Source organism: Python bivittatus, unplaced genomic scaffold (genome assembly GCF_059951505.1).
Source record: "Python bivittatus isolate LINGU-HERP-01145 unplaced genomic scaffold, Pbiv_v1 ctg000690_np1212, whole genome shotgun sequence".
Taxonomy (NCBI): Eukaryota; Metazoa; Chordata; class Lepidosauria; order Squamata; family Pythonidae; genus Python; species Python bivittatus.
Window position 1 is genome coordinate 16139552 of NW_028277096.1, and position 26642 is coordinate 16166193.

Below are 26642 nucleotides of genomic sequence, written 5' to 3' on the forward strand. Positions count from 1 at the left end.
ATTCTTTCAACATTCACCCTAGGAAGGACAGGGTGTGGAGACGGATGTCTAAAAAAGGTAAGAGAAGGTACCTCACACATTTTCACAGGAATAGCATTCTGGTTATTTATTATGACCAGAAGCCACTGCAATCTGATCTTCCTGTACTTCTCTTATCCAGTTTTAAAGCCACCTAAGTGAGTGGTCACCATCATGGCCTTTGGAAATAATGTCCAGAGTTCTGTTGTGCTGAGTTCTCCTTTCCTAACCCTTGCAGTTCCCAACTAAACTTTCCAAGTATATTTGTTGGTTCAAGCTTTACTGAGCTCCAATAAAGGATAAGCACTTTAGTTTCTCCACCCCATACACTCTGCCATTTTCATGCTGTTTTTTCCTAAATTAAGTAGCCCCAAACTTTGGAAGATACTGTTGGAAGAGAATGTCTCTCGCCACCTGCTCATTCTGGTTGGCCCTTTTTAAAGTCTACAGTATCCTCTTCCAGATATATATCAATCAGAACCATATGATTACTCCAGTAATTACTCCAAGTAGGATTGCTCCAGCAATTTGTATAAAGGTTTTATGTAATGGGCTATTTTATTTTCAGCCTCATTTCTAATGATGCTCTTACGCAATGGCCACCTTCAACATCGCACCGATCTCATTACCCATCGTCCCGTTCTTTCTTTCTCACTAGCAGTCAGTATTTTGTACCCATTGAGCATGCTCAGTCCTCCTGGGGCTACTTCTGGAGGGGGGAGGGTGACTCACAGTTTTTCTGCCTAAGGATTTTTGCAAATTTAAGGTTCCCCTGAACCCAGTGATACTTCTCCAGTGATGTCTGGATGCACCAATGCTCTGAGAAACATATGATATTACAGACAGACAGACCTACAGAGGCAGTTATATAGGCACCAAGGACTGCATAAACTAGAAAAAGCAACTGTGGGATTTCTTACCTTTGTCAAGTATAACCATGAGAGGAGCTAGAAGATCACACATCCCTTGGACGTAGCCTACTTCCAAATGTTCCCAAACGTAGCTGCAACAGCAAAGAGAGAAAGAGCAAAGAGTTTCTTCAACGGGCAGTTGGTCATTAAAGATGGCTCTGTTTTTCTGAGCAATTGCCAAAGAAAGAACTTATTTCATTTGAACCAAAATGAATCAGGAAGGCACTTTCTTTCCTTATGAGATTTGTCCGTGGCCTGAAACCTAACAGACTTTAGGTGGCTTACAGAACTTACAAAATAAAACATAGTACTTGTTTCTTTTTCAGACTATACCGATTCTGACTACAGATTTACCATTCCAACAGTGGCAGAGAGATCATTTGGCAAGGCAAAAAACCGAGAATTAAATATAAATTGTTACAAGATCCCAAGGAACGAGGAGGTCTGGGACTGCCTAATTTAAAATTGTATTTGATGCTTGTTGTTTGCTTTGGATGAAGGATTATCCAAATAATAATCGGAGAATAAAGAATTATCACAACTTGAAGGTCATGAATTAAGATTCGGCCGGCATGCTTATTTGTGGTACGATAAAGTTAAAGTTAATAAGGATTTTAAAAACCACTATATTAGGAATGCCTTACTGCGGATCTGGAATAAATATAAAGTAAGATTGTTTCCTAATGTACTTTTGTGGTTGTCACTTCAGGAAGCATTTACTGGAAGAGAAAATGTGGGAGAAATGAAGTGGTTAAAATATAAAGACTTGCTAAATTCTGAGCAGGGTGAACCAAGTTTCAAAACAAGAGAACAGAGTTAGAAGGTTTTATATGTCATTGGTTTACTCATATGCAATTGTTTGAATGTTTTAAGCTGGATAAAAAGAACTATAGATTTGCTAACAAAACTTCTTATTTTAAGACTCAACTTTGTACAAATAATGAACATGTTATTGCTAAAATGTATAAGATGTTGTTACAGATGAATCTAGAAGATGAACAAGTCAAGGAATGTATGATTAAATAGGCTAGAAACTTTGGATATAGTATTATGTTGGAACAATGGGAAAATATGTGAAACAAAGGTTTGAAATTTACGTTGAATTACAATTTAAAAGAACATTTTTATAAAATGATGTATCGTTGGTATTTAACTCCTGATAAGTTATCAAAAATGTATGCTGCTGTAACAAATGTTTGTTGGAAATGTTTGCAAGGTGAAGGAACCTTTTATCATCTTTGGTGGACCTGTGAAAAGGCAAAGAAAATTTGGGATCAGATATGTATTGCTATTAAAAGATGTGAGCATTCAGAAAAAAAAACAGACCTGTTTTTATTGGGTTTGATGGAGAAAGGACTGGAGAAACAACATGGAACTTTGCTTTTGTATATGATCACAGCTGCAAAACTGTTATATGTACAAAGATGGAAGGATCCACAAATGTCTGCAGTGGAAGAATGGATCATTAAATTAATGGACTTGGCTCAAATGGCAAAGTTAACAGCATTAATAAGAGGTATCCGGAAGCTACAGCTGGTCCAGAATGCAGCCGCGCGGGCTATTTTTGGAGCCCCAAGGAGGGCCCATGTAACACCACTGCTCCGCGAGCTGCATTGGGTACCCGTTTGCTTCCGGGTCCAATTCAAGGTGTTGGTTATCACCTTTAAAGCCCTACATGGCATGGGGCCAGGTTACCTAAGGGACTGCCTCTCCCCTATGCCTTCAACCCGTCCCACCCGATCACACAGAGAGGGCATGCTTCGGACCCCCTCAGTGAAAGAACTTCGACTGGCGGGGTCCAGAAGGCAGGCCTCCTCTGCAGTGGCCCCCGCCCTTTGGAACATTCTGCCCCCGGAGGTGCAATTGGCCCCCTCACTCCTGGCCTTCTGGAGGGCTTTGAAGACCTGGCTCTGCCACTTGGCCTGGGGTGGGGAGGGAATACCTTGAGCATGGGGATGGCTAGGCCCATAGAGGCCTCCTGTCTTCAGCCTCAAATTTTTCATCTTCTTGGACTCTCCTTCCCCTTTTTTTAGTAATGCTTTTGATGTTTTATGTATTTATATATATTTATGTTTTGTTGTGAGTCACCCAGAGTTCCCCCATCGGGGGGAGATGGGCGGTTGAGAAATTTAATAAATAAATAAATAAATAATAATAGTGTTTCTAAATTTGTCTCCTCATGGCAACCCTTCTTAGATTACATGCTTGTGTGGGAAAAAAATGTGGCTTTGATTGTGGTATTTAATGATTAGATGGTTTGTGTTTAGAAATAATGTGAATTTGGATTAATTAGTGGTAAGAGATTAACTTTCTTTTAATTTGTATCTATATCTGTATTGGAGATAGTCGGAAGTCACTATCTACTTTCACTATTTTAGTTCTTTCTTTTTCCTTTAGCTCTACCGTCTTTCTTTGCTATACTCTCTGTTTTGTATTTTAATTGTACTTTCTATATATTACAATAAAAGTTTATAAAAAATAAAACATAGTACAAGTAATAAATATAATCATTAATTAAAACAGTAAAATCCAAAACCCTCTGCCCCAAATTAGGGACTAAAATTAATGAGATAAAAAATGTTTGGTGTCATACCACTGGGGTATATTTAATCTCTAAAGACCTTCTGGAAGAGCCAGATTTTCACCTGCTCCTGGAAGGCCATGAAGGTGGAGACCATCCTTTCAGGGAGGAAGTTATTTCAAAGGAGGAGGGCTAGCCACAGAGACCCCTTCTCACTATACCTCCTGATAGGTGGGGATCTCAGCAGGTGCTCCTTAATGGTTCAAGTAGGACAACCAGAAATTATCAGAGAAATGCCATCTCTGAGATACCCAGGCCTTGGGCCATATGGGGCTTTGTAGATAGTGACCAGCATCTTGAATTGCACTGGGAAACCTACTAATAACCAGTGTAGCTCCCACAGGACAGGTGTAATGTGGCAGTATCCATGACCGTCCATTAAGTACACAAGCCATTACATTCTGGACCAGCTGAAGTTTCCAGCTAATCTTCAAGGACAGCTCCGCATATAGAAAATTACAGTCATCTAAGTTAGAGGTGACAGAGACATGAGCAACTGTCTTCAGTGCATCATGTTCCAGGTAAGGCTGCAACTGGCCCAGCAACTGAAAGTGTGCCACAGCTCTCTTGGCCACAATCTCCATTTGCTACTTGAGCATGAACCCTGAGTCCAGGAGGACCTCGAGGCTGCACGTGTGCTCTTTCTGGGGGAGCACAATCCCATCACAAGACAAAGATGGTACAGCCCTGGAATTACTCAGTCTCTAAATCAATAGCTTTCTAGCCTAGATTCCAAGCCAAAGTAAAATTAAAATTGTAAAAATGAAATGCCTCCTCTACTCATCTGATCTGAAGAATTTTGGTACATTTTCCTCCAATTCATGGATAATGTTTTTGCCGGAAGGGTTGCCCAAGACTCAAGGTCTAGGCCAGTGTTTCTCAACCTTAGCAACTTTAAGATGTGTGGACTTCAACTCCCAGAATTCCCCAGCCAGTGTGCTTGAAGTCCATACATCTTAAAGTTGCTAAGGTTGAGAAACACTGATCTAGACAGACCAATCTGCGCACAGCCTGGATTGACTACAGGAAAGCCTATGACTCAATGCAGCACACATGGATCTGTGAATGCCTGGTGCTATACAAAGTCAACAGGACACTAAGGACCTTCCTCAAAAACTCAATGGGACTGTGGAAGACAACAGTGCAATTCAACTCAAAACACCTTGTACAAGTAGCCATCAAGTGTGGCATATACCAAGGAGATACACTGTCCCTGCTGTTGTTCTGCATAGGCACCCCCTCAGCCAGATAAGCACAAGGACTGGATACGGGTACAAGTTCAAGAGTGGAACTACCATCAGCCATCTCCTCTACATGGATGACATCAAGCTGTATGCTAAGAATGAACGAGACATCAACTCGCTGATCCACCTGACATAGATCTACAATGAGGACATTGGGATGTCAGTCAGACTGGAGAAGTGTGGTCAGATGGTAGTAAAGAGAGAGAAGATAGTTAAGACTGATCGGGTGGAACTACCAGCGGGCCACATAACAGATATACAGACCAGCTACAACTACCTTGGTATCCCATAGTTACATGGGAACCACAATGAGGAGGCGAGGAAGACAGCAACATCCAAGTACCACCAAAGGATAAGACAGGTCCTGAAGAGCCAGCTCAATGGGAAGAACAAGATCCATGCCATCAATGCATATGCCCTGCCAGTCATCAGATACCCTGCCGGTATAGTGAGCTGGCCAAAGGAGGACATGGAGGCTGCCGATGTGAAGACCTGGAAGCTCCTCACAACGTATGGAGGTTTCCACTCCAACACCCAGTGACTGTACACCAGCTGGAAAAAGGGCAGGGAGGGTCTCGTGATTGTCAAAGCTACTGTCCTGGATCCAGAGCATCCAGGAGTACATCAGTAAGATGGCACCCAAAGATGAGCTGCTGAGAGAATGCCTGAGGCAGCAGCAGACATGGGAGGAAGTTCAAGCAGAGGAAGTGCCAAGACCCTGCATGGGATGTACCATCAACAGACAGCTGAGGTGGCTGACATTGGGAAATCCTACCAGTGGCTGGAAAGGGCCGGACTAAAAGACAGCACTGAGACACTGATCATAGCAGCACAAGAACAGGCACTAAGCACCAGATCCACAGAAGCAGGAGTCTACCACACTAGGCAGGACCCAAGGTGCAGACTGTGCAGAGAGGCCTCAGAGACAGTCCAACACATAGTGGCAGGGTGTAAGAGGCAGGCAGGAACAGCATATACTGAACGGCACAACCAAGTAGCTGGCATTGTGCACAGAAACATCTGCACAGTGTATGGGCTAGACCCTCCCAAGTCCAGATGGGAGATTCCACAGAAGGTCATGGAGAATAACAGGGCTAAGATCCTGTGGGACTTCCAGATCCAGACAGACAGGCAGGTACTGGCCAATCAACCAGACATCATGGTAGTAGACAAAGACCAGAAGACAGTGGTAGTGATAGATGTAGCCATGCCAAGTGACATCAACCTCAGGAAGAAAGAGTATGAGAAGCTGGAGAAGTACCAGGGCCTGAAGGAGGAACTAGAGAGGATGTGGAAAGTAAAGGCCAAAGTGGTCCCAGTGGTGGTAGGAGCACTCGGGGCCGTGACTCCTAAGCTGGGAGAGGGGCTCCAACAGATCCCAGGAACAACATCAGAGCTCTCTGTCCAGAAGAGTGCAGTGCTAGGAACAGCTAAGATACTGTGTAGCACCCTCAAACCCCCCAGAACTAAGACTGAGGAAGACACATACCACCCATAGAGGTGAGAGGACACACACACACACACACACATATTTTGGGAATGATAGTGATCATCTATCATGAAAACAGAATGAAGAAGCAGGCAAAGGTGGCCAAAGGGCACATGTTTTATTTAAATATACGATGTTCAAGGCCTACAATGAGCAATAATGCCACCGCAGGGAATGTTCCATGAATCTCAGCCAAATAGCTGGAACTGCCCAAACCAGCGTTGGAAAGCACAGATCAACACATTCTAGGGCAGTGTTGTCCAAACTTGGCCACTTTAAGTTGAGTGGACTTCAACTCCCAGAATTCCCCAGCCAGCCTGGCTGGGGAATTCTGGGAGTTGAAGTCCACTCAACTTAAAGTGGCCAAGTTTGGACAACACTGTTCTAGGGCATCAATGCTACCCACAAAGCTACTGGGTAATCTCAAGATTCACTCTGCTTTGCTGCAACTGACTCTAGATGCCAAGGGTCAATCCCTCTCTTGACAAACATTGCCCTTAAGTTTCCAGATCTTGCTCTCTTACACCTCTTTCTTAGGTTTAACTTACCTGCACATAATATTTCGAAGCTTTTCCAGATTCTCAGCAGTGAAATACCAGTAATTTCTATCACATCTCTGAACATCTTTATCAATTCTATGTAAATTTAAGGCAACAGTGTCCAGCATTTCTATCTGGAAAATACAAACATATGTTATAAACCTTGGGATGGGAGAGACCAAAGTCACTCAGGCAGCTTCCATGGCTGAGGGACAACTAGAAACTAGGTCTCTCCACTCCTAGTCTAGCACCTTCACCACTGCACCATTCTAGCTCTCATGATAACAGTTCCAGATGACGAATATAGTATTTGGTCAGTATGTACAGTGGAAGTCACTGAAATCTTACTTTTCTTCTCAGTACAGGTAGTCCTCGCTTATTGACCACTCGTTCAGCAACAGTTCAAAGTTACAACGGCATTGAACAAGAAGGACTTACGATTGGTACTCAGAATTGCAGCGATCACAGCGTCCCCCATAGTCATATGATTGCGATTCAGGCACTTGGCAACCAGCTCACACTTATGACAGTTGTAGTGTCCCAGAGTCACGTGATCACCATTTGTGACCTTCTCTGCTGGCTTCCCACAAGCAAAGTCAATGGGGAAGCCGGCAGGAAAGGTTGCTCCCATTCCGGCTGCTTTTTCTCCCAAGAAGCCCCTGGGCAGCAGGGCAAGTGTGCAACCCCCCAGCCCCACTGCACTCACACCACACTGTGCACCCCCAGCCTTGCTGCATTTACACTGTGCACCCCCTAGCCCCATCACATTCACACTGCACTGTGCACCACCCAGTCTTACTGCACTCGCACCACACCAACCCCCCAGCTCTGCCACACTTGTGCCCCACCACACCACGTCCCTCCCAGCCTTGCTGTACTTGGCCCACACACCCGTCCCCTGTCTGGCCACATTCCGTAGCACTCACCCACTCACTGGCCTGCTTGTGAGCCGCCTAAGAAAAGGATTGTCACGACCAGGACTTGCAACTTCCTGCTGGCTTCCACACTGATTTTGCTTGTTGGAAGCTGGCAGGAAGTCACAAGTCCTGGTTACATGAGGTCCTTGTTTAATGATCCATGATCCTCACTTACTGATGGCAACAGGGACTGCCAGGATTGCCGTCGCTAAGCAATACGGTCACGTGACATCACGCTTTATGAGTGCATCGATTAACGACCGAAATTCCGGTCCCAATTAGCATTATTAAGCGAGAACTACCTGTACACACATATGTCCCCCCTTGGCCCTTACCTACCGTATAAGCAGCAGAGCACACAGAGATGCTTTCTTCTGCGGCTGCTTTACAGTCCGTTTGAGAAGACGGCTGTTCTTCCATTACAAAGCCCGGAGGGGCCAAGCCTTTGGTTGGTGAAACGTGATCCAGATCCGGTCTCTGTGGCTCAGGGCCAGTTTCCTCTTCGGTCCCATCCTCAAAGCAGATGCTCTGTCCATCATCAATGCTGGAGAGGATGCCTGATGTGACTGAATAATTCCGAGAAGAAGGGAGCCCAGAGTCAGGAGAGTCAAACTCTACTGACTGTTGTTGGTCAACTGCCACCACAACTGTTGGTGCATCTAAGCAGACCCTGGTCAAAGACTGATCTTCCTGTACCTTCAGTTCTCGGTCTACTGAGTCCATTTCATCTACAGAAATAAACACCTGAGAAGACAGTATGTTGGTCAGGGAGAAAGAAGGAAAAAAAGATTAATTTAAGAAAAGAGTCATAGGATCTCTCTTCTCACAACAGTGCTGAAGACGCTTAGTGGATTAACCCACATCCTGGGTCCTCACTATAATCTGAACCATAAACCAATCAAAGGGCCTGCATTCACATGTCTGTCCAAGCCACAAAAAAGTCATCAAGCTTCAAACTAATCTTTCCATGTTGGGTGAATTCAGCTGCTTGGTTGTACCTCATTTCATTAAACGTGAGATGTGAACGCAGCCATAGAACTGAAAGAAGCCCTTGATGCCATGAGTCCAATCTCCATGCAGGGTGGGAACCCAAATTAAATTCCCAACAATTGTCTGTTTAGCTTCTGCTGAAAGACATCTAACAATGAAGAAGCCTTTATCTTGGACCCTGGTTCCACTCTTCAACTTCTCTTACTGTTAGGAAATTCAACATTCAACTGGAATCTGCCTTCCTTTAGGTTAAATCCATTATTCCATATCCTGCTTTCTGTGTGACTCCTTTCTAGGTCTCTATTCCCATAGCAGACTTGATGGGATCAATGCTACGGAGGGATGTTATGATATCATGAAAAGACTACATAAAGGTCAACTGACTAGTCAATTAATCCACAGGGAGTTAAACTTCCTTATGGAGATCCCAGAGAGAGGTACCAAAGAGATAACCTTTTGACATCTATAACTGAAATGAAATCCTAGATGGGCTCCATGAAGATGGATCTGCCCTAGGCATTCTATCTCTGTGGCCAATTTTCATCATCCACCCTACAATCACCCAGAGAGGGAGAAAGAAAAAAAAGACAAAATGGGGATGGAGGGAAGAATAGAGAACCCTGCCTGAACCCATCTGCTACATGGATTAATTAATTATTTGGGACATGAAAGTCTCGGGAGGGAGATTAAAGTGGGCCAAGTGTCCCTAAGAGAAATCTTGGAAGGGTTCATTTATGCCTAATGGAAAGTACAGCAATTTAGTGATTCCTCTATGAGCCGAAAAGCAAGATATAAAACATAAAATTAAAGAAATAGATTCAGGGCTCAACGGACATGTATGCAATCTTCAAGGTTTTATGTGGTTCTAAAGCCCCTTCAAAACCTGCCCATTTCCATGTGATAGAAGGGGGAAATTGTTAAATACATGGGAAGAGATCCTATTCACTTTACATAATGAATTCATGAAAAGTCATCAAATTTTGTCAGATTTTGTCCTGGCCTCATCTTTGACTTTGTCTTTGAATCTGGAACATCATACTAACAATGTTGTGACTCATCCTTCAAGGATGTGGACTCATTTCATTCTAGAAGCATGAAGAAGGAGGAGGAGATTATTTACAGAGCTCTATACTGTAGATCTTTGGATCAGAGGAACAATCAGCTGTCCTATGGGAATACTGCCACAATAATCCTTGATTGATTGATTCTGATTCAATTTATATAGCTATCCAACTTGTAATATGACTCTGGGCAGCTAACATTTTGCTAAAAACAACAGACAAAAAACATCACAAACAGGGTTTCATATCTGGTTATCTGCAGAGCAGTGAAAGCCACAAGAATCTCCCAGATGACTACAGCCACCCTGGTAACCCTACCCTGAAGTTGCAGCCAGTGCCACACTCAAATCCCAGGAGAGGAAAACTCCTCTCCATGCCCTTTCAGGTCTCAGGTCAACCCTCTCCTCCATGATTAGGTCCAGAATGAGGAAGGACTTACTACAGGCTAACCTGGCATTCAGTACCATAGCCAGAGACAAGAGCTACTGAAGGTCTGATGACCAGGCCTTGGGACAGAGCCCAGGAATGCAGAATCGGTCTAAGAACCAAGACCATCTTCTCTGAGAATGGCTGCCTCCTACCAAATTTCTTTCTGCCCATCACCACTGAGATGTTACTGCCTTCCCCTCTCCCACAACAAGCCAACTCCCCCAACCCATCCCATTTCTCCTCCAGGTCAGAGAGCCCCATCCAACACCCAGATAACACAACCAAACCCAACCACCTAACCATTCTGCTGTTTGGGTCAGCACTCAGCAATCCCAAGTCCTAGTCAATCAGCTATCTTCCATTGCCCCCATCCTATGGAATACTCTCCCCACAGAGGTAAGGTGTGCCCCTACTCTCCTGACCTTCCAGAAAGGGGTGAAGACCTGGCTCTGCCAACTCGTGTGAGGTGAGGGGTGAGAAGAGGGGCAACCAACCCCTGGGGGCGGCTGGCATCTTGAAGATGCTCCCGTAACCTTTATTTACCATCAGTATCTTAGAAGACATTATTTATGTATGAAGATGTTTTTTTATTGTATCTTAATTGCATTTTAATTAATATGTATTCTTGTTTTACTGTAAACTGCTCAGAGTTGCTCTTGAGTGAGATGGGCAGTGACTGAATTTGAAATATAAATAAATAAATATATATGTCACACCACACTCCTGGTTCACACTCACTCTCACCAGGGCAACCAGAATCCTAAAACAACACTCTGGACTTCTCTACGACTGGGATGATCTAAAGGGTGTTGACACCTCCACCTTAGTTGCCACCAGTTCACAAAGACCATCTACCAGAATCTCCTCAGTCCACAATTCAAAAGTATTTTTACTTCTACAACCAAATTGTTCAGATGCCATAGACAGAAATTACCGGAGACATACTGCCAAAAATTGGGACAAATGGTGTGGACTCCATAACAGCCACAGAACTCAGGCTGGCCTCCGGCACAACAACTGATCCACTCCCTCTGCTGCTCATCCTGGCATCTGGGTGCCTGGGCAGTCCAGAAAACCAAGGCCAGATGTTTCTGGATTGCTGCCACTGTCACCACTGAACAGAGGAAGCTGCCAGGAGATCACTTGCAGCTGTACTTGGCATTGCCACCACCACTTGGCTGTGTGTCATCACCAACACTAGCAGCTGATTGGCAGTGCCTCCAGCCCACCACTATGTCCTGCCAAACACCAAATCACTGGCACTGCTGCTGCCACTCCACCACCAGCTCTCTGGTCAGCCACCCCATCCCATCCAACCCAGTTTACCATTATCTACTGAGCTTCTTCCTAGGCCATCCTGGGGACCATTCGGGACATGTTGTCATCTCTTGCACTGCCATAAAGCCACACAACATCAACCTGCAATTCGGGGGCATCCAAGGACCCTCTGAACTTTCCTCATCTTTCTACAACATCCACATACTACCTGTGACATTCTTCACCAATCATCTCCTGCAGCTCATCACTTTCACTCAGCCTTGGCATCATTATAGGGGGAAAAACTGGTATCTTGGGTACGGAAGTCACTGAATTCTACCCAGAGATACAAAGACTCTGCCAGTTTGTCTCAGTTTGTAGAAGTTGTCATGGAGGCAGGGAAGCCTTCTTGTCTTACTCTGCCCTGAAACTTCCATGAACCGCTCTTCTGCAGCCTGCAGGGCCTGGATGAACTCAACCTAAGATCACCCTTGATGCATCCTTGGCAATGACATTATGTTGGCACAAAAGTCGCACTGTCTGGATGGAAAATTCCACATTAAGCTCAGAGTGCAAGGTTCTCTCTGTGATCTGGGAAAATCAAGTACCAAATCTTTGCCCATGAAGGTATTGCTCAAGGTAATGTGGGTCAAGTCACCCGTGCCATGTAGCTAGAAAGGCAAGACACCAACCATAAAAAATTAAAATCAATAAAATTAGTATTTTGCAGAGACTCATCCCTTATTTGAAGCCAAACTCCAACTAATGGTCCAAGTTGAGTTTAGCAATAAAAATCCCTACGAAAGGAGAATGCGGGCCTTGAAATTGCTCATCCACAACTAGGACTCCTGGGATAGCCAACTGATAAACCTATATCAGTTATTTCATTTCAATGTTCTCCATGATGGGACCATGTACTGTATTTTGACTGAAATTATAACTGGCTCATCTAAAGTTGCATCTGTTCACAAACTTTAGGTCACACCCCTTTTTTGGCAATACAGAATTGGCTTCCTTAATTGCTGATCACTGGTACAGAGAGGATAAAAAGGATTAATAATAATTATTAAAAGGATTAATAATAATAACTAGACCAACTGGGGGAGAAGGAGATATCTGCAAAAGGCTACTACTATGGTATTGAAATGCAAACTCCAAATGCCAAGCTGTTCCCTCTACTTCCAAGGCAAATCTTTGCATGCTCAAACAAATGTAAAGGAAAATATTAGCAAGCTGAGAACAACCCCAGCATTTTCTCAATACAAAAAGGTCTTTGGGGGGATGGAGGAAGAAAATATCTCACTTAGAACCAAATGGCCATAAAATAGTAAAACACAATGAAGAAAATACTATGGGGAAACAGAATAGGATAGTGGAGTTCTTGGTGCTCTCTGAGCTTGGTTATTTGCTTGCAGACGTTTCATTACCCAGTTAGGTAACGTCATCAGTGAGGGTTATCATCACTCACACTGATGATGTTACCTAGTTGAGTAATAAAATGTCTGCAAGCAAACAACCAAGCTCAGAGAAGATCAAGAATGCCATAATTCAACCCTGATCTAGATATTGTTATCCCTGCAAGGTAGTCCAGACAAGAAGCATGTCCAGGTGTACTAGCTCTATCTTTATTATAAGGTTACGTTAACAGAATCTTGGAAGACTGAAAGTATTTCTCCCCCTCTTTCCTTTTACTCTCCAAAAACCAGGGAGGGCCCCTTCTGAAATGTTTCCCATGCCCTCCCCGCTTCTGTGGGCTGAGACATCTTTTACATGCCAGTTGTCCCATCTGCAGTTCTCCCTCCTGTCTCCCACGGTCATTCCCACATACCATTAAAGATATTCTCTTCTATTAGAATAGGATGGTTTGAAAAGAGGCGAAACCTCAGACTGGATAAATAGCCAGTTTACATAGCAACTGGTTTTTACATTTCCCCATGAACAGAAGAAAGAAATTAATGGGGAAGTCCAAGATTTTAATATAGCTGGGACTGAACATAAGAGTCCTCCATCTTTCCCCAAAGGAACTCCAGAAACAAGGGGCTGAAGGAGGAGAACTAGGTTAGTCTATGGTGGCAAGAAATCAGAAGGTATAAGCCTTTTGCAAATGGCATCTGATAACATGAGGTGCAGTTTGCAAAAGCGGATGCTGTTTAATCAAATTTGTTTGTTGGAAAATGACTTAACAGACTCCTCCAGATTTTTTGCCAGAGACAAGAAAGAAGCCCCCCAAACAGGCTAACAGAAAGACAGCCTGGTCTATGATCACAGAATGTTGCATGACTGTTAGAGGAGAACAAAGGAAGGAAAACCAGGTGGTTTGAAGGACAGGACAGCTGGAGTTCAGAGCAAAATAGAACAGAATTTATTTTTTGCAGGCCTCCATTTTTCATTCCTTCTAAAAGCAAATGCAGGTGGCAACTGCCAATGAGATTATAGTCAAAAAGAGGGCTTCTGGGATCTAAAAAGGAAGTAATAGCACATTGAAGGAATCCTGAGATTCACAACATAGAGAAAAATAATTATAATCCTCCCCATGAAATCCAATAAACCCTGAGAATATTCAGAACATAAAGGGACACTCAGAAAAACACAAAAGGAATCAATACAGCTGAATCAAAGATGAAATAGCTGGTTGGGTATTTTCAAAAGGAAAAACATGATGCTGCACCATTTATTTGCAGCTTCTACTTCTCGATATTGGTTGTCAGGGGGCAGAAATGCAAGAGACAAGTTGTCCTTGCATGATCTCCTTAGAAGTATCTGCTTGGCTAACCCTAAGAAATGGAAATAGGAGATGACAGCTGTTTTGGTCTTTGCTTTGCAGATGTTCTTATGACAGAGTGAGATGTGATTTCACTGCATGGACACAACCCATCATCTTACATCATTGCTGATGGTGGAATCCCTGTGGATTAGCCGCTGCACATGACTATCTATGCTGCTCCCGGAGGAAAACTTGGTGGCCGTTTGAGACTCTTTCTCCCGAAGCTTCACGACCACCTCGCAGGCTTTCCACTCAGTCATCACTTTCTGATATCGGTGTGCAATGCCCTCGTCCACCTTAGGAAGAAAGGGAAGGGTTTATTTAAGACTAGCAGAAGAAAGAAAGAAAGAAAGAAAGAAAGAAAGAAAGAAAGAAAGAAAAGAAAGAAAGAAAGAAAGAAAGAAAGAAAGAAAGAAAGAAAGAAAGAAAGAAAGAAAGAAAGAAGAAAACCTAAGTAATGATCTAGTCTAGGGCAAATCTGCTCAACCTTAAGCAGAAACCTTGAAGGTAACATTGACCTTGCTGTTGTGCCCTTTCTAGCTCTCATGATAAAAAGTTCAGGGAGAATGTAAACATTTCCATTTGTTTTGCTTTTCAAAGTCCCAGCCAAAAAACTTCATGAAGCTCAGTATTTTCTTTTTTCAACTGTGAATGTTTTTTCAGAGACACAGGGAGAAATCTTTCCCATCCTCTACTATCTCGTCCTTTTAACCAGAAATGCTGGGGACTGAATCTAGGATGTCTTCGTATATTTTATAACTCCCAAGAAATTTAATTATTATCTTCTAGAATCTCTCTTTGAAATACTGAAGACAAAGAAGTACCAGAACTGGTTTGGCTTAGTGGGGAAGGCCCCAGGCTAGAAAGCAGGAGATGGTGAGTTCTAGTCCCACCTTCGGCATGAAAGCCGGCTGGGTGACTTTGGGTCAGTCCCTCAGCCCATGACATCAGGCTCAGGCAACAAGCTGGTTGATCAATTCCTGTCACAACCAATGGATCAATATTCGGTTGATCCGAAAAGCAGTCCCACACCTGCAGGAAAAACACTAGGGGGAAAAAAAAAGTACCAGCTCCATTTCCTTCTTGTTCATGCCAAATTTGTAGTGTCCCAGCAAGAATGGCCACACCTCCTTCCGAATTTCATGTTGCACCCCACCGTAGTAGACCCGTCTGAGCAGCTCCAACTCCTTGTAATTCTAACATGAAAGGAAGAGGGATTGAGACTGAGATTGAGTTGAGACTGAGATTGAGAGAGAGAGAGAGAATTATGGGAAAATTAGCAGACACCTACCCACTCAGAACCAGAAAATCTTTTCTTTCTTTCTTTTTTTATAGCTAAAAATGACTAATTCATTGTGGTAAAGACAGCGATTTGCTTAGATGGAGTTTGTTGTAAAGTTAGGATTTGACCAAAACCAAAAAAGTACAACCTGCAGGATAACATAGCAGTGGGACACATTTCTATCTGATATCCTAGCTAGCCCGTAAAACCCTCTTCCATTTCCCCCACAAAACGCTTAGAATTCATTCTGTGGGCAGACAGCAAGTTCCCTCTTGTCAAGAAGCTGAGTCCCCTCTTATGCATGGATAGTTCCATTTAGGGTCAAGAACAGGCTTGTTCCTGAAACATCGGTGGGAGGACTATTCCTCTTAAGAATATAAGGAAACCCAACGGCCAGCCAGTGTTTCCAAAATACACATGTTTATTTATTAATTAATTTATTTGTTTAAATTTATTGGTCGCCCAACTCCAGAGGCCTCCAGGATCCACCCCTCTGTCGTTGCCCCCACAAACATTGTACCATGTTCAGAGATATAGTGCCACAGAACATGGAAGTGTTATCTGAGCCATTAAGGACAACAACAGCTATCAACAGAGTTTCCCTCATCTATGAGTCTTTTTATTCTTCTTTCAAAGACATTTAAGGCAGTGGCCATCAAAAAGGGCTGTGGTGGCCTCCAGAGGTATACCTGAGGCACCACCAACAGTGATGTCTTATAACACTGACAAATTTACAGAGCCACAATGTTTTGTGGAGTCCCCTTTCCTTGGTACACAAACGGCACCAGTGCAGAAGGGGCAAATGGGAAGAAAAGAATACAGGTTACAATGATGAAGTCTACAAATCTTAGAGAAGAAATGGTTGAAGAACAAGTTAAAGAATGCATGATTAAATGGGCAAAAAATATTGGTCATAATATACATATGCAGCAATGGGAAAATATGTGGTCTAAAATTTGCTCTATGTTATACTTTGAAAGAAAATTTCTATAAAATGATGTATCGATGGTATATGACACCCCAAAGACTATCAAAGATGTATGGGACAACTTCCAACATTTGTTGGAAATGTAATTAACAAGAGGGGTCATTCTATCATATGTGGTGGACATGCAAAATTGCAAAGAGATTTTGGATTCAAATACAAATGTTGATGCAGAGCATACTACAAATACAGATTCCATTTAAACCAGAATTATTCATGCTGGGGATAATGGACTTTCAAATAGGAAAACATCTTATTAGAATTACTTAATACATGATTACCGCAGCAAGACTTCTTTATGCACAATTTTGGAAAACCCAGACTACCAACCCTACCAACAGTACAAGAATGGTTGTTAAAACTGATGGACACGGCCGAAAATGACAAACTGACTTGCTTATTAAAAGAAAACTCAAACAATTACTACCTTAAAGAATGGAAACCATTGATGGACTATTTGCAAAATGCAGGTGGGGTGAAGCTTACATGGGGATTTGAAGATTAGATTATAAATGTAATGGGATATATTAGACAAAGAATTATTCTTATTTAATGTATTAAAAACTAACACTTATGATAGCCTTATTATTTCTAAGACCAGAGATAGATTGGAAGTTATCTATTTTTCATACCGTTTTTTCTTTGACTTTACTTCACCTTTTCTTTTTCTTTTCTTTATATTTTGTATTTCAAATTTTCTTTTCTATTTCTAACTTTTAAATATGTATCTTTAAAATTTCAATAAAATATTATTTTAAAAAGTCTACAAATCTTTTAGGCCATAATGTGCATTGAAGTCCCAGCTTTTATAGATCTTGAATCTACCAACCCTCAATTTTCTCAGATTATTTTTATTCCCCGGTAGTCACCAGGTTCTAAGTAGCACAATAGCAAAATGTCAGCCCAAGATCATCCTGAAGAATATCTATCTATGTCATTGCTAAGAGTTGGCACCACATAATCAGTCAAAGGTCAACAGAGGCCAGGAGCCACAATGAAAGATTTTGGAGGAAGTGAGAGCTGCAATGTGCTGGGAATGATATAAAATTGGTGGGCGGGGATTTTTTCGCGCTTTGCTATATGGTCAGGAACCCCCATGATGGATTTTTAGGAACGATAACACCAATATTCAACAATACAGTTCGAGGTATTTCTAGGGGTCACAAAAAAGCCAGGATTCAGGCTCATGGGTGCTCCTACTCTGCTTTATTCCTCTCTTAATGATTCTGGGAAACAGATGATTTCAGAAAGGCTGCATATGGGTCATTGTGCAAATGAGAAGGGAGTACGTTCATTCTATTTTGGCAGGATTAGAAGCTTTGTACCTATCTGTCTGTTTGGGGTGGAGAGGCTATGTGTGTGTGTTCACGCACACAAATGTGAGAGGGAATAGAAGAACAAAGAGGAGGAGGAGGAGGAGGAGATCTTTACTGCAGTCAATGACATGGGAAAGAGAGACATGGCCACCCCACTATCTAATCTAACACAGTCTTACCTTCTTATCCTTCTGGTATTTGCTCCAGACCTCTTTTGTCAGCCCCCCTGCAGCACTCGTGGGTTTATCTGGTGGGATGATGGAATGGTTTACCAATGCAGACAAGTGAGTTCGGACAGTGGACAAGTGACGGCAGTAAGCAAGCCCTATGGGGAGAAGAAGACACAGACATTTAACAGGCGTGGCATTTATTGTTCAAAACAGCAGAGTCCACATGATAAAAGGGATGGGGCTGTCTTGGGTTGCTCCGTCCACCCACTTCTGCATTTTGAGCCCTTTTTTGGGTGTTTTTGCCTGGATGGCACCAAGTTTGAAAGGCTGTTAGTTTGATGAGCAGTTGGGGTTAAGGCTCATGAACAGAACTTACATCCATAAAAGGCTCTGGAAACAATCTGCCTCTTCATACTTTCACACAACATTTTCAGAGGGGTCCTGTTCGAAAACAAGCAACATTCAGAAAGTGTGCATCAAACACATCGTTTATTCTACCACCAGCACTGCCTTTACCACACACTTCTCCATCTCCTCAAAGGTGCTTAAGATGTCGTACATAAGGATTATTTTGCCCTTATTCAGCAAGCAGAGATGGGCTAATCATCTCACAGGGTAATTACAAATGAGAACTTCATAACACATTTTAACCTAGGGCTTCTTACTGTTAGCTTGACATTTTAGCCACTAGCTCTCTCATGGTCTCTCCATTGGCCATATACCCATCACACACTTAACCAAGGTAAAGCCCTAGAATTACAGAATCCCAGAGTTAGAGGCCATGGAGTTTAACCCTGTTTTGTGCACAAATCCACATTAAGACATCCCCTGCAAAGGGTTGTTTAGCTTCCCCTTGAGCACCTCCAATGAAATATGTCCCCTCCCCACACCCCCACAATTTTGGGTCATTGTCTGCACCATTAAACCGCCCTCGCTTTTCAGACACGTCACACTGCTGACTGATATTCAGTTGTTAATTAGCAACTATTCTAAGGCCTTTGAATTCAATTAAAGCAAACATAGTGTTTGTCCTGGATTTAAAAAAAGGAAAGCCTCCTTTGAGTTGAGCACAACTCTCAGCAAGCATACCGTTTCTGAGCAACAATACAAAACAGGTTGTCATTTCCAGAATGTTATTCAATTTCCCAGCCTGGTATTAAAGCCCTGGTATGCCCTGGTGCTATTCCATACAAGACCTAACCAGACCCTGCTTAGTTTTTCAACTTAGACCAGTGTTTCTCAACCTCAGCAATGTTAAGCATGCTGGCTGGGGAGTTCTGGGAGCTGAAGTCCACACATCTTAATGTTGTTGAGGTTGGGAAACACTGGCTTAGACAATATCGCTTGCGGAAGTGCAGCTTTTAACATGTCACTCAAATCCAATCACAGCCCTCCCCTCCCAAAAATGTGCACACTCAATTTTAAAATACGAAAACAAAGCCCCCAAAATCTTCCTAGCGCCATCGTGTCCCTGCAAGCTACTCTTCCTCGGCCAAGAATGGCTCAGAATTCCCCAAGATTCATTCCGGATGCCTGAAAAGCTGATTCTGGAGAGTTTATTTCACCTGTCATGAATACAAGTGCAGCAGCTGGAGAAGTTGTAAGGAGAGCCACCCGTGGAACACGAGAGACATAAGGAGCCTTGGTTGCAGTGGTCCAGCTGCCACGAAAACACGCCAGCCCCAAATCCCTGCATCTCGGTTACGTCGTTGATATCTAGGCAAAAGAGGAAGGGAGGGAGGGACAAATATTAAATGTTGCCCAAAGATTCTTGGTCCTTTATTGGACTGTAGCAGATCATGCTTTGTTGAGCTACAATTTGAACAAGAAAGAAAAGGACGTACAATGCACAATTTTCCAACACGGTCCCCACCTATTTCCCACATACACCTGCTATTTATTCCAGTCTAATATTGCCTTTTGGGGTGGGGACAGCCAAAGTGGATACGTTGCAAAGAATTACTTAAAAAAAAAAATCTTAACCTGGATTTCTTAACTTTAAAAAGAAAACTGTAGGAAACCCAGATTATGCTTTACATAAATGCCTGGCCTTCAGCTCATCCACGATGTCCGTTAAGGCACAAGACTCAGCCCGGAAGGCCAGCTAATCGTAACCATGCAAGCAAATGCTTCTGCTTTGTTTTTACAGCAGCGCTTTCAAAACCGTGGCGGGACAGAGTGGCTTAAAATAATAAAAAGGGGAACGGCACCACACCAAAGCATGCATTCTTGCAGCTAATACAGGAGCTTCATGACTTGCTGTCTCCCAAAGGTTATTTTTTGGGGGGCGGGAGCCAGGGCGGGAGGGAAAGAGGGATAGGGAACCGATGCAGCTGTTGTAAGGTTGTTCATAGCAAAGGACAGGAGCGGGCAGCGGGCAGCCGTCGTTAGCATTATCGAAAATAATACATCTTATTTCATAAAAATAAGATCATGCTGTAAAAGCAAACCAGTGCCATGAAAGAGGGCAGAAACAAAAGCAAGCAAGCAAATGCTCTTCACGTTTAATTCTTCAGGAACGAGCTGAACGAGCCAGTATTTATGGCAACATCTCCTACAGTCAATCATAAAGGGGTGGGAGAGTTTTCCCCTCCCACTTTTCCCTTCCATGGGTAAGAAAAGATCTTGGAATTATTATTAGTATTATTGTTGTTGTTGTTGTTGTTATTATGAAAAGAATAAACACTGTCCTTTTAAGGCGAACCCCACAGACCCTAAGAATTCAGATGAAAGGTACCTGAATTAGTGAAGAATTAGAGTGAACAGCATCTTCAGAATGAGCTTAAAGGTTTTGGTTTGCGGTGATGGATCTCTGCCAAATTTTTAGATACATGCAAAAGATTAAAGAAGTTGCAAGGGACTCAAAGCAAAATGGAGAGCAAACCAGGTACAACAGTACTGTCATTAAGCAGGTCAAGGAGCACACCTTTCTGAAATCTCAGTTCTCAGCATTTGAGAGGGAGTTCCTGCATGGATGGTAGGTATGTTATCTTTTACTTACTTCCAGGGATTGTAACAACAGAAGGAGAAAACCAAAGGTCTGCCTAGTTCAGAAGGTTATTCCCAGGTGACCCCCCAGCAAGGTGGCATTCAAAAGCACCATTCTCCTCCTGGTCCCCAGAAACAGGGAACAAGGTGTCTTCTTCCTCTGTTGCTGGAGCCAATGCAGAGCCATCATGACTGTGAACCATGGATATCCTTCTCCTCCATCAATGTGTCTAATCCCCTTTTCAACGGGTTCATGTTTGTCATGGTCACCCCACCTTATGGCAGAGAATTCCATAGGTTAAATTACCTATCCCGAATCTCTCTGCATAATATAGTTCCAATGGCCAACCTTGGGATGCAGAATTATGACACAGGGAGTATTCTCCCTTTTCAGTTTCTCCACACCAAATCCTATAATTTTATATAACCTAATCATACCCCCTCCTATCTTACTATAGGAATTAAGTTCATAATAACTTCCCCACTTCATAATTCCATCAGTCTCTTTCTGCAACTTTTCTAGCTCAACAGGATCCTTTTTGGAGGTGTGGTGACTAGAAACATCTTGGGGGTTCTAACTATATACCTATAAGGGAATTACTTTATTGGCTAACAGCGAAGGTTTGGGGGCTTTCCTTTCTTTTGGATGGGGAGGGGACACTTGTATTGGGCTCTCAAGTCATCTGATGATCAAGATTCCTGGTTCAGGAATACAAACTATTCAAACCAGTTGGCCTGAGACATTTTCATACCCCAAGGGGATCCAGGAAAGTGTTTTGCTGCATTGTATTGAGTAGAGTTCATGCCAGAGCGTTCCACAGAAGATTTTCCATTAAACCATCAGGTTGTAATGGTATGTGAAAAAGACCTTGAGAGATGGCCGAAGAGATGCTGCCTAGGGAATGGTTAGATAAGAGAGGGCACAGCCCACAGCTGCATAATGGAAAGAGAAAGAGGCTCAGAAGGGATCCTCCCTAACTTTATTTATTTATTTATTTACGTATCATATTTTATATAGCTGCCCATCTCACATAAAGTGACTCTTCCCAGACTGTAAAGGAGATGGTGGGAGATTTGCAAGATTCTGTTAATGTAGCCTTATAATAAAGTAGAATTAGCTCATTTGGTCATATTTCCTGTCTGGTCTAACTGGGAAGGCTGACACAGGTAGTTAGAGCCCCATGAGTCAAACTGGATTCTTAAGATAGGACTAGCTATGCAAACTAGTAACAAATAGTTCCTCACCCTAATAAAACCATTTCCAAACGTGTCATCTGATTTGTATTAAATGTTAGAAAGGCTTTTAGGGCATCCTTTATTTACTGTAGTATGGACAATAGTGTGTATGGATTGCTCTATTCTCTCCAACCAGGCTTTCAAAGCTGCTAATGAAACCTGCTGAAGCCAAAATGGAAGCTAGACCATTTAACACGCCACACGTTTTTTGCTTAAATCAGCCACAGCAGGTCATTATGCTGCAGGTTGCCACCACAACCACAACTCCCTCCAGGTTGAACTCCATCTTGTGCATGCCTCTACAAATAGTTGCGTGCACAGGCACAGCCTGCCAGTGCTTTACTTCTTTCTTATGTTCCTCCTACACCTTAAGAGCAACATCTAATACAGAGAAAGGCAACAAGACATGCTGTAGACAGCAATGTGTTCCCAGACTCCCTCTCTCACCTGGCTTCTAAAAATATTCTTCTAACACACTCTACATGGTGCTGCCACTGAAAACTTGCACATTCAGTTAATGCAGAATGTGTCGGTTGGGATGTTAGCCGATAGGAGCTGCTACTGTTCAAGATGGCAGCCACATCAATGCAACTGAAGCTTCATCTGGTTTTCATGTGCTTCAATTGCACCATCATGGTCACCATCTTGACTTAGTTTACAATATCCTGTGCATGTCCAGGTTCCTTAGGGTAGGGTTTCCCAACCCGGACCACCTTAAGATGTGTGGACTTCAGCTCCCAGACTTCTTGGCAATGGCCATGGTAGCTGGGGAATTCTGGGAGTTGAAATCCACACATCTCAAAGTCACCCAGCTTGGAAAACACTGTCTTAAGGACTGTCTCCTCCAGGTGGAATCTCTCCAGCCCAGGCGTTCTGGAAGGGAGTAGTTGCTCAGGGTCCAATCTCCACAACATCTACCTACCAACCCACACTGGAGCACTGTGGAAGATTAAGGTTCATAACCTTCAGTGAAGACACCTTCATCCTGCAGTGGATTGATTCAGGCTGATAATAAGATTGATTTGAATGAGATGTGTATTGGTTGACCTCAGTTTATTCTCTCATTGTTGTTATTTCTGTTATTCCATTAATCTGTTTTCCTCTCTTCTGTTCTGAATGTTTATTATTTTGCTTTTTAATTTCTTGTCTTTGTGTTTCTACTAACTGTACGTTGCCCAGGTGAATTGGGTGGCCACATAAATTAAAATAAATATATTTTATTTTGGCAGCATCTTGTTTACTTTTCTAAAAAATGTATTTCTTTAAAAACTCTTCCATAACGCCAGTTCCCAGGACTCTAGGCATTATGGAAGTGTTTTTAAAGAAATATATTTTTTAAAAAAGTAAACAAGACGCTGCCAACTGCACAAGATACCACCTGCCAACATCAGTTCTTCCCAGCAATGTTTGGGCCTCCATAAGGATCCCAACGGGCTTAATTTTAAAGGTTCTCTGGTGGGCTTAATTTCCTTTTGATAAATGGGAGTCTTTAACCGACTATACTTACTACAATAGCCACTTTCAAGAGTCTTGTGGTAGCCATACTATGAATGTGCCAACCAGATGTTCTCAAAATTCCAAATGTGTCCCCAGCCCAAACTATTTGCTACTCCTCATGAAATAAGATGTGAAGGCAACATAGTTCTTCCCAATTCTAGGTCCCAGATGATGCTGGAATATATTTCCCAAGTGAAGGTAGTCCCACTTCTGGCTACCTTAAACAGGAAAAGATGGGAAATCTAGCCAAGGAACATCTGTGGACCTAACCTTGAATCTCGCTGAACTACAGGATGAATCTGTAATGAAACTATAGGATGAACATTTGAAATCTGAGACCTCTTTAATCTGGACCACCTCCATCTGCCTTTCTCATATCTTTGCATTTACACTGGGCTGCAGTTTCCCAGTGTAGAATTTCTTGGGAGAATGTGTGAGTCCCACTTGCTTATTGATAACATATCTGGTCAATTTAAGTGATTTATATTGGTGGCCCCTAGCAGAGGCTGAGATTATGCCTAAAGTTCTCCTGCACACCTGAAAAGGTTCCAAGACCTGTGAATTCATAGCCCTACAAGCTTCGCCACATCAAGAAATTCCAACTTACTTAGGTTCAAATCAACCTTCGCCATTCTGATTCCCTCCAGAGATGTTAGATTTTCATTTCCATTATCCTCAGCTATCATGGCCTTTGTCCATGCTAACTGTGGATTATGGGAGTCAGTGCATTGAGAGGTTCCCAGGTGAAGGAAGGCTGGCAGAGGTGGTGGCTTAAGTAAAAGAAAGGAGAAAGAGTTAGCAATGGGCTGCCATGGAATGAAGAAAGGGAGACAACATTCTCCTGTCTCCTTTTTTCCACACAATTTCTTCCCCTGACTTGTAAGGGTGCACCAGCAGTGCGCTGACATTGCAGTAATGCCAACACTGTTGTACGTTGAGTGGGCAGGTGTTGCTCCAGAGCCATTGGGGGAAATGAAGTGGATGGGAGGGCAGGGAAGGAGAAGGATAAAAACCTTTCATCCTTTTAGAATCTGTGAGGTTCCGATTGCAGATCATGGATAGCATTGCGTGCAGCTTGTCTTCCTCCTCCTCGTCATCGTCGACGGAGGCAGAGCGGCTGGCAGCTAAGTGGTGGTAGTTAATAGTTACTGCTCAAAAAAATAGTGAAAGAGGAGCATAAGAAAACAAAACGGGCGCCAGGATTGACAATCAAGTCTTAAAAGGACATGTGGTCCTCCCCTTCTCTAGGGGCCAGCACATGATTCCAACCTCATGGATTTGTAGAACTTTTAATTTCCAACCAAAGTCATCTCTATCCATCATGGAGTTTGTTCCTCTCTCATCCAAGCATTGGTGCACAACAGGTGATGCCTTCACAAGGTGTCAGCTAGCAGATTATGAAATTACCACTCAATAAAACTTGCACATAATCCTCCAGATTCTGCCCACAGAAATCCTTACCTTTTCCTCCGTGGAAGGCCATTTCAGGGGCACATACAACAACACACACACAATCCTAAACTAAGGTTAACAAAGCACAATTTCCATGTTCAGATATTACAATACTCATATAAACATTATATAGTTTATTAACTATGTTGGCTTAAAATGAGGGCCAGGTTCATTCAACATTCTAGAACAGTGGCTGGATTCTCTCATCATGCTGATCCACAATTTACCCAACCTCATTTTAGCCTAGTCTAGCATGTTGAACAATTTCAGCCTACCTTTTTCATCCATTCCCCACTTTCCTCCTGAAGCATAAAAGGCCGTACTTATTTCCATTTATCTTTACAAACATCCAGTGAAGTAGTTTAGGCTGAGAAACAGCTAGAAATCCACTCACTGAGTATGTCTAAGCTAGGATTTGAAACTGATTCTTGTTCTATTTCTAACCCATATGGAGTTGGGCAACTTGCAGCCCATAGGTAGAAATGAAAAAAGGCATAAAAATGTCCCCCCCCACCCTGAACGTTATGTCACCAGCTAACCCCTCTGGCCCATAAAGTAAAGTAGAGCTCACCTAGCTGATTCTGATGTGATAGTAAAAAAAACATAATTTAGTATAACAAGAATAAATTGCACAAAGCCCAGGGTTATGCATTTCTTCTTGGAGCTTAGATGTGAGAAGACAACTGCAGGCTTGGCTGCCCTTTCATTTATTTTTGCTGTGTCATTCAAACACAGACAAATCTGGTTTTAATCTTAATTCTGGTTAACCAAAGCAACATTCAGACTATAGTTTATAAAGCTGTTTTATCCCAGCACTTAGTTATGGGTTAGTACAGGAGTGGGAACTTAGTGGTCCTGCAAAGGGTGCCAGAGATCATTCTCACCACTGGCAAGATTGTAGACTTCCCATTCTGGTTAAGCATCACATATAACCTCAACATTAAAACCATAAATAATCTTACATCATTTCCCACAAAAGAACTAGGTTAAGACCATCTACAAGATGTTTACTTCCCCTCCTTGTTCTGGGGGGCCTGAACTCTTGACTGGGAGTTCATCTGGCTGCCACCATAGATCAGGGGCCACTGACAACTTGAATTTCCCCTATCTCCCACAGCATACATCATACTAAGGGGATGATATTACGTATATTGGATATAACCGAGAGAGAGTTTAAAGGTTTGTTGTATTCTTGAAATCTGCAGCTTACATTACAAGACCTTAAAAGTTGGAGTAGAATGACCCAAATTTGATCCTAGAGAAAAATGTGTACAGGAGCAAGCAAGGTGCAAAGATAAGGAAGTCAACTTTGAAATCAGATGAGGACCAAACGGATAAAAAGAAAAGCTGGTTGGAAGACCCTTAAGTCATGCATGTAACTCCCATGATTGGAACACTCTTCTCTTCCCTTAACTCCTGTGCATCATTTGGCCACCTGTTTTGCGCTGCAACAAGTGAGTATGAGTGAATGTGTGCACGTGTGCATATGGGTAATGCTTAAGCAATTGTAATTTAA

The 26642-nt window shown here is 42.8% G+C and overlaps 1 protein-coding gene across 11 annotated transcripts in view; it reads right to left on the reverse strand.

Moving 5' to 3' along the window:
* The window catches only part of SGSM2 (small G protein signaling modulator 2), a 131640-nt gene that overhangs the window by 10836 nt on the left and 94162 nt on the right, over nt 1–26642 (reverse strand). For 8 of the 11 annotated variants that reach the window (XR_015798157.1, XR_015798158.1, XM_088152240.1 and 5 more), the window contains 9 exons: nt 24688–24822; nt 19519–19669; nt 18330–18394; nt 17963–18108; nt 15268–15396; nt 14320–14496; nt 8039–8443; nt 6792–6916; nt 939–1021 (listed from right to left, as the gene is read on the reverse strand). Coding sequence is in view for 9 of the 11 variants with exons in the window: in XM_088152240.1 (XP_088008366.1) it covers nt 939–1021; nt 6792–6916; nt 8039–8443; nt 14320–14496; nt 15268–15396; nt 17963–18108; nt 18330–18394; nt 19519–19669; nt 24688–24822 (1416 nt within the window). In the remaining 2 variants the exon portion in view is untranslated. The remainder of the gene's footprint in view (nt 1–938; nt 1022–6791; nt 6917–8038; nt 8444–14319; nt 14497–15267; nt 15397–17962; nt 18109–18329; nt 18395–19518; nt 19670–24687; nt 24823–26642) is intronic. The other 3 variants (XM_088152241.1, XM_088152244.1, XM_088152243.1) reach the window with 3 other exon arrangements.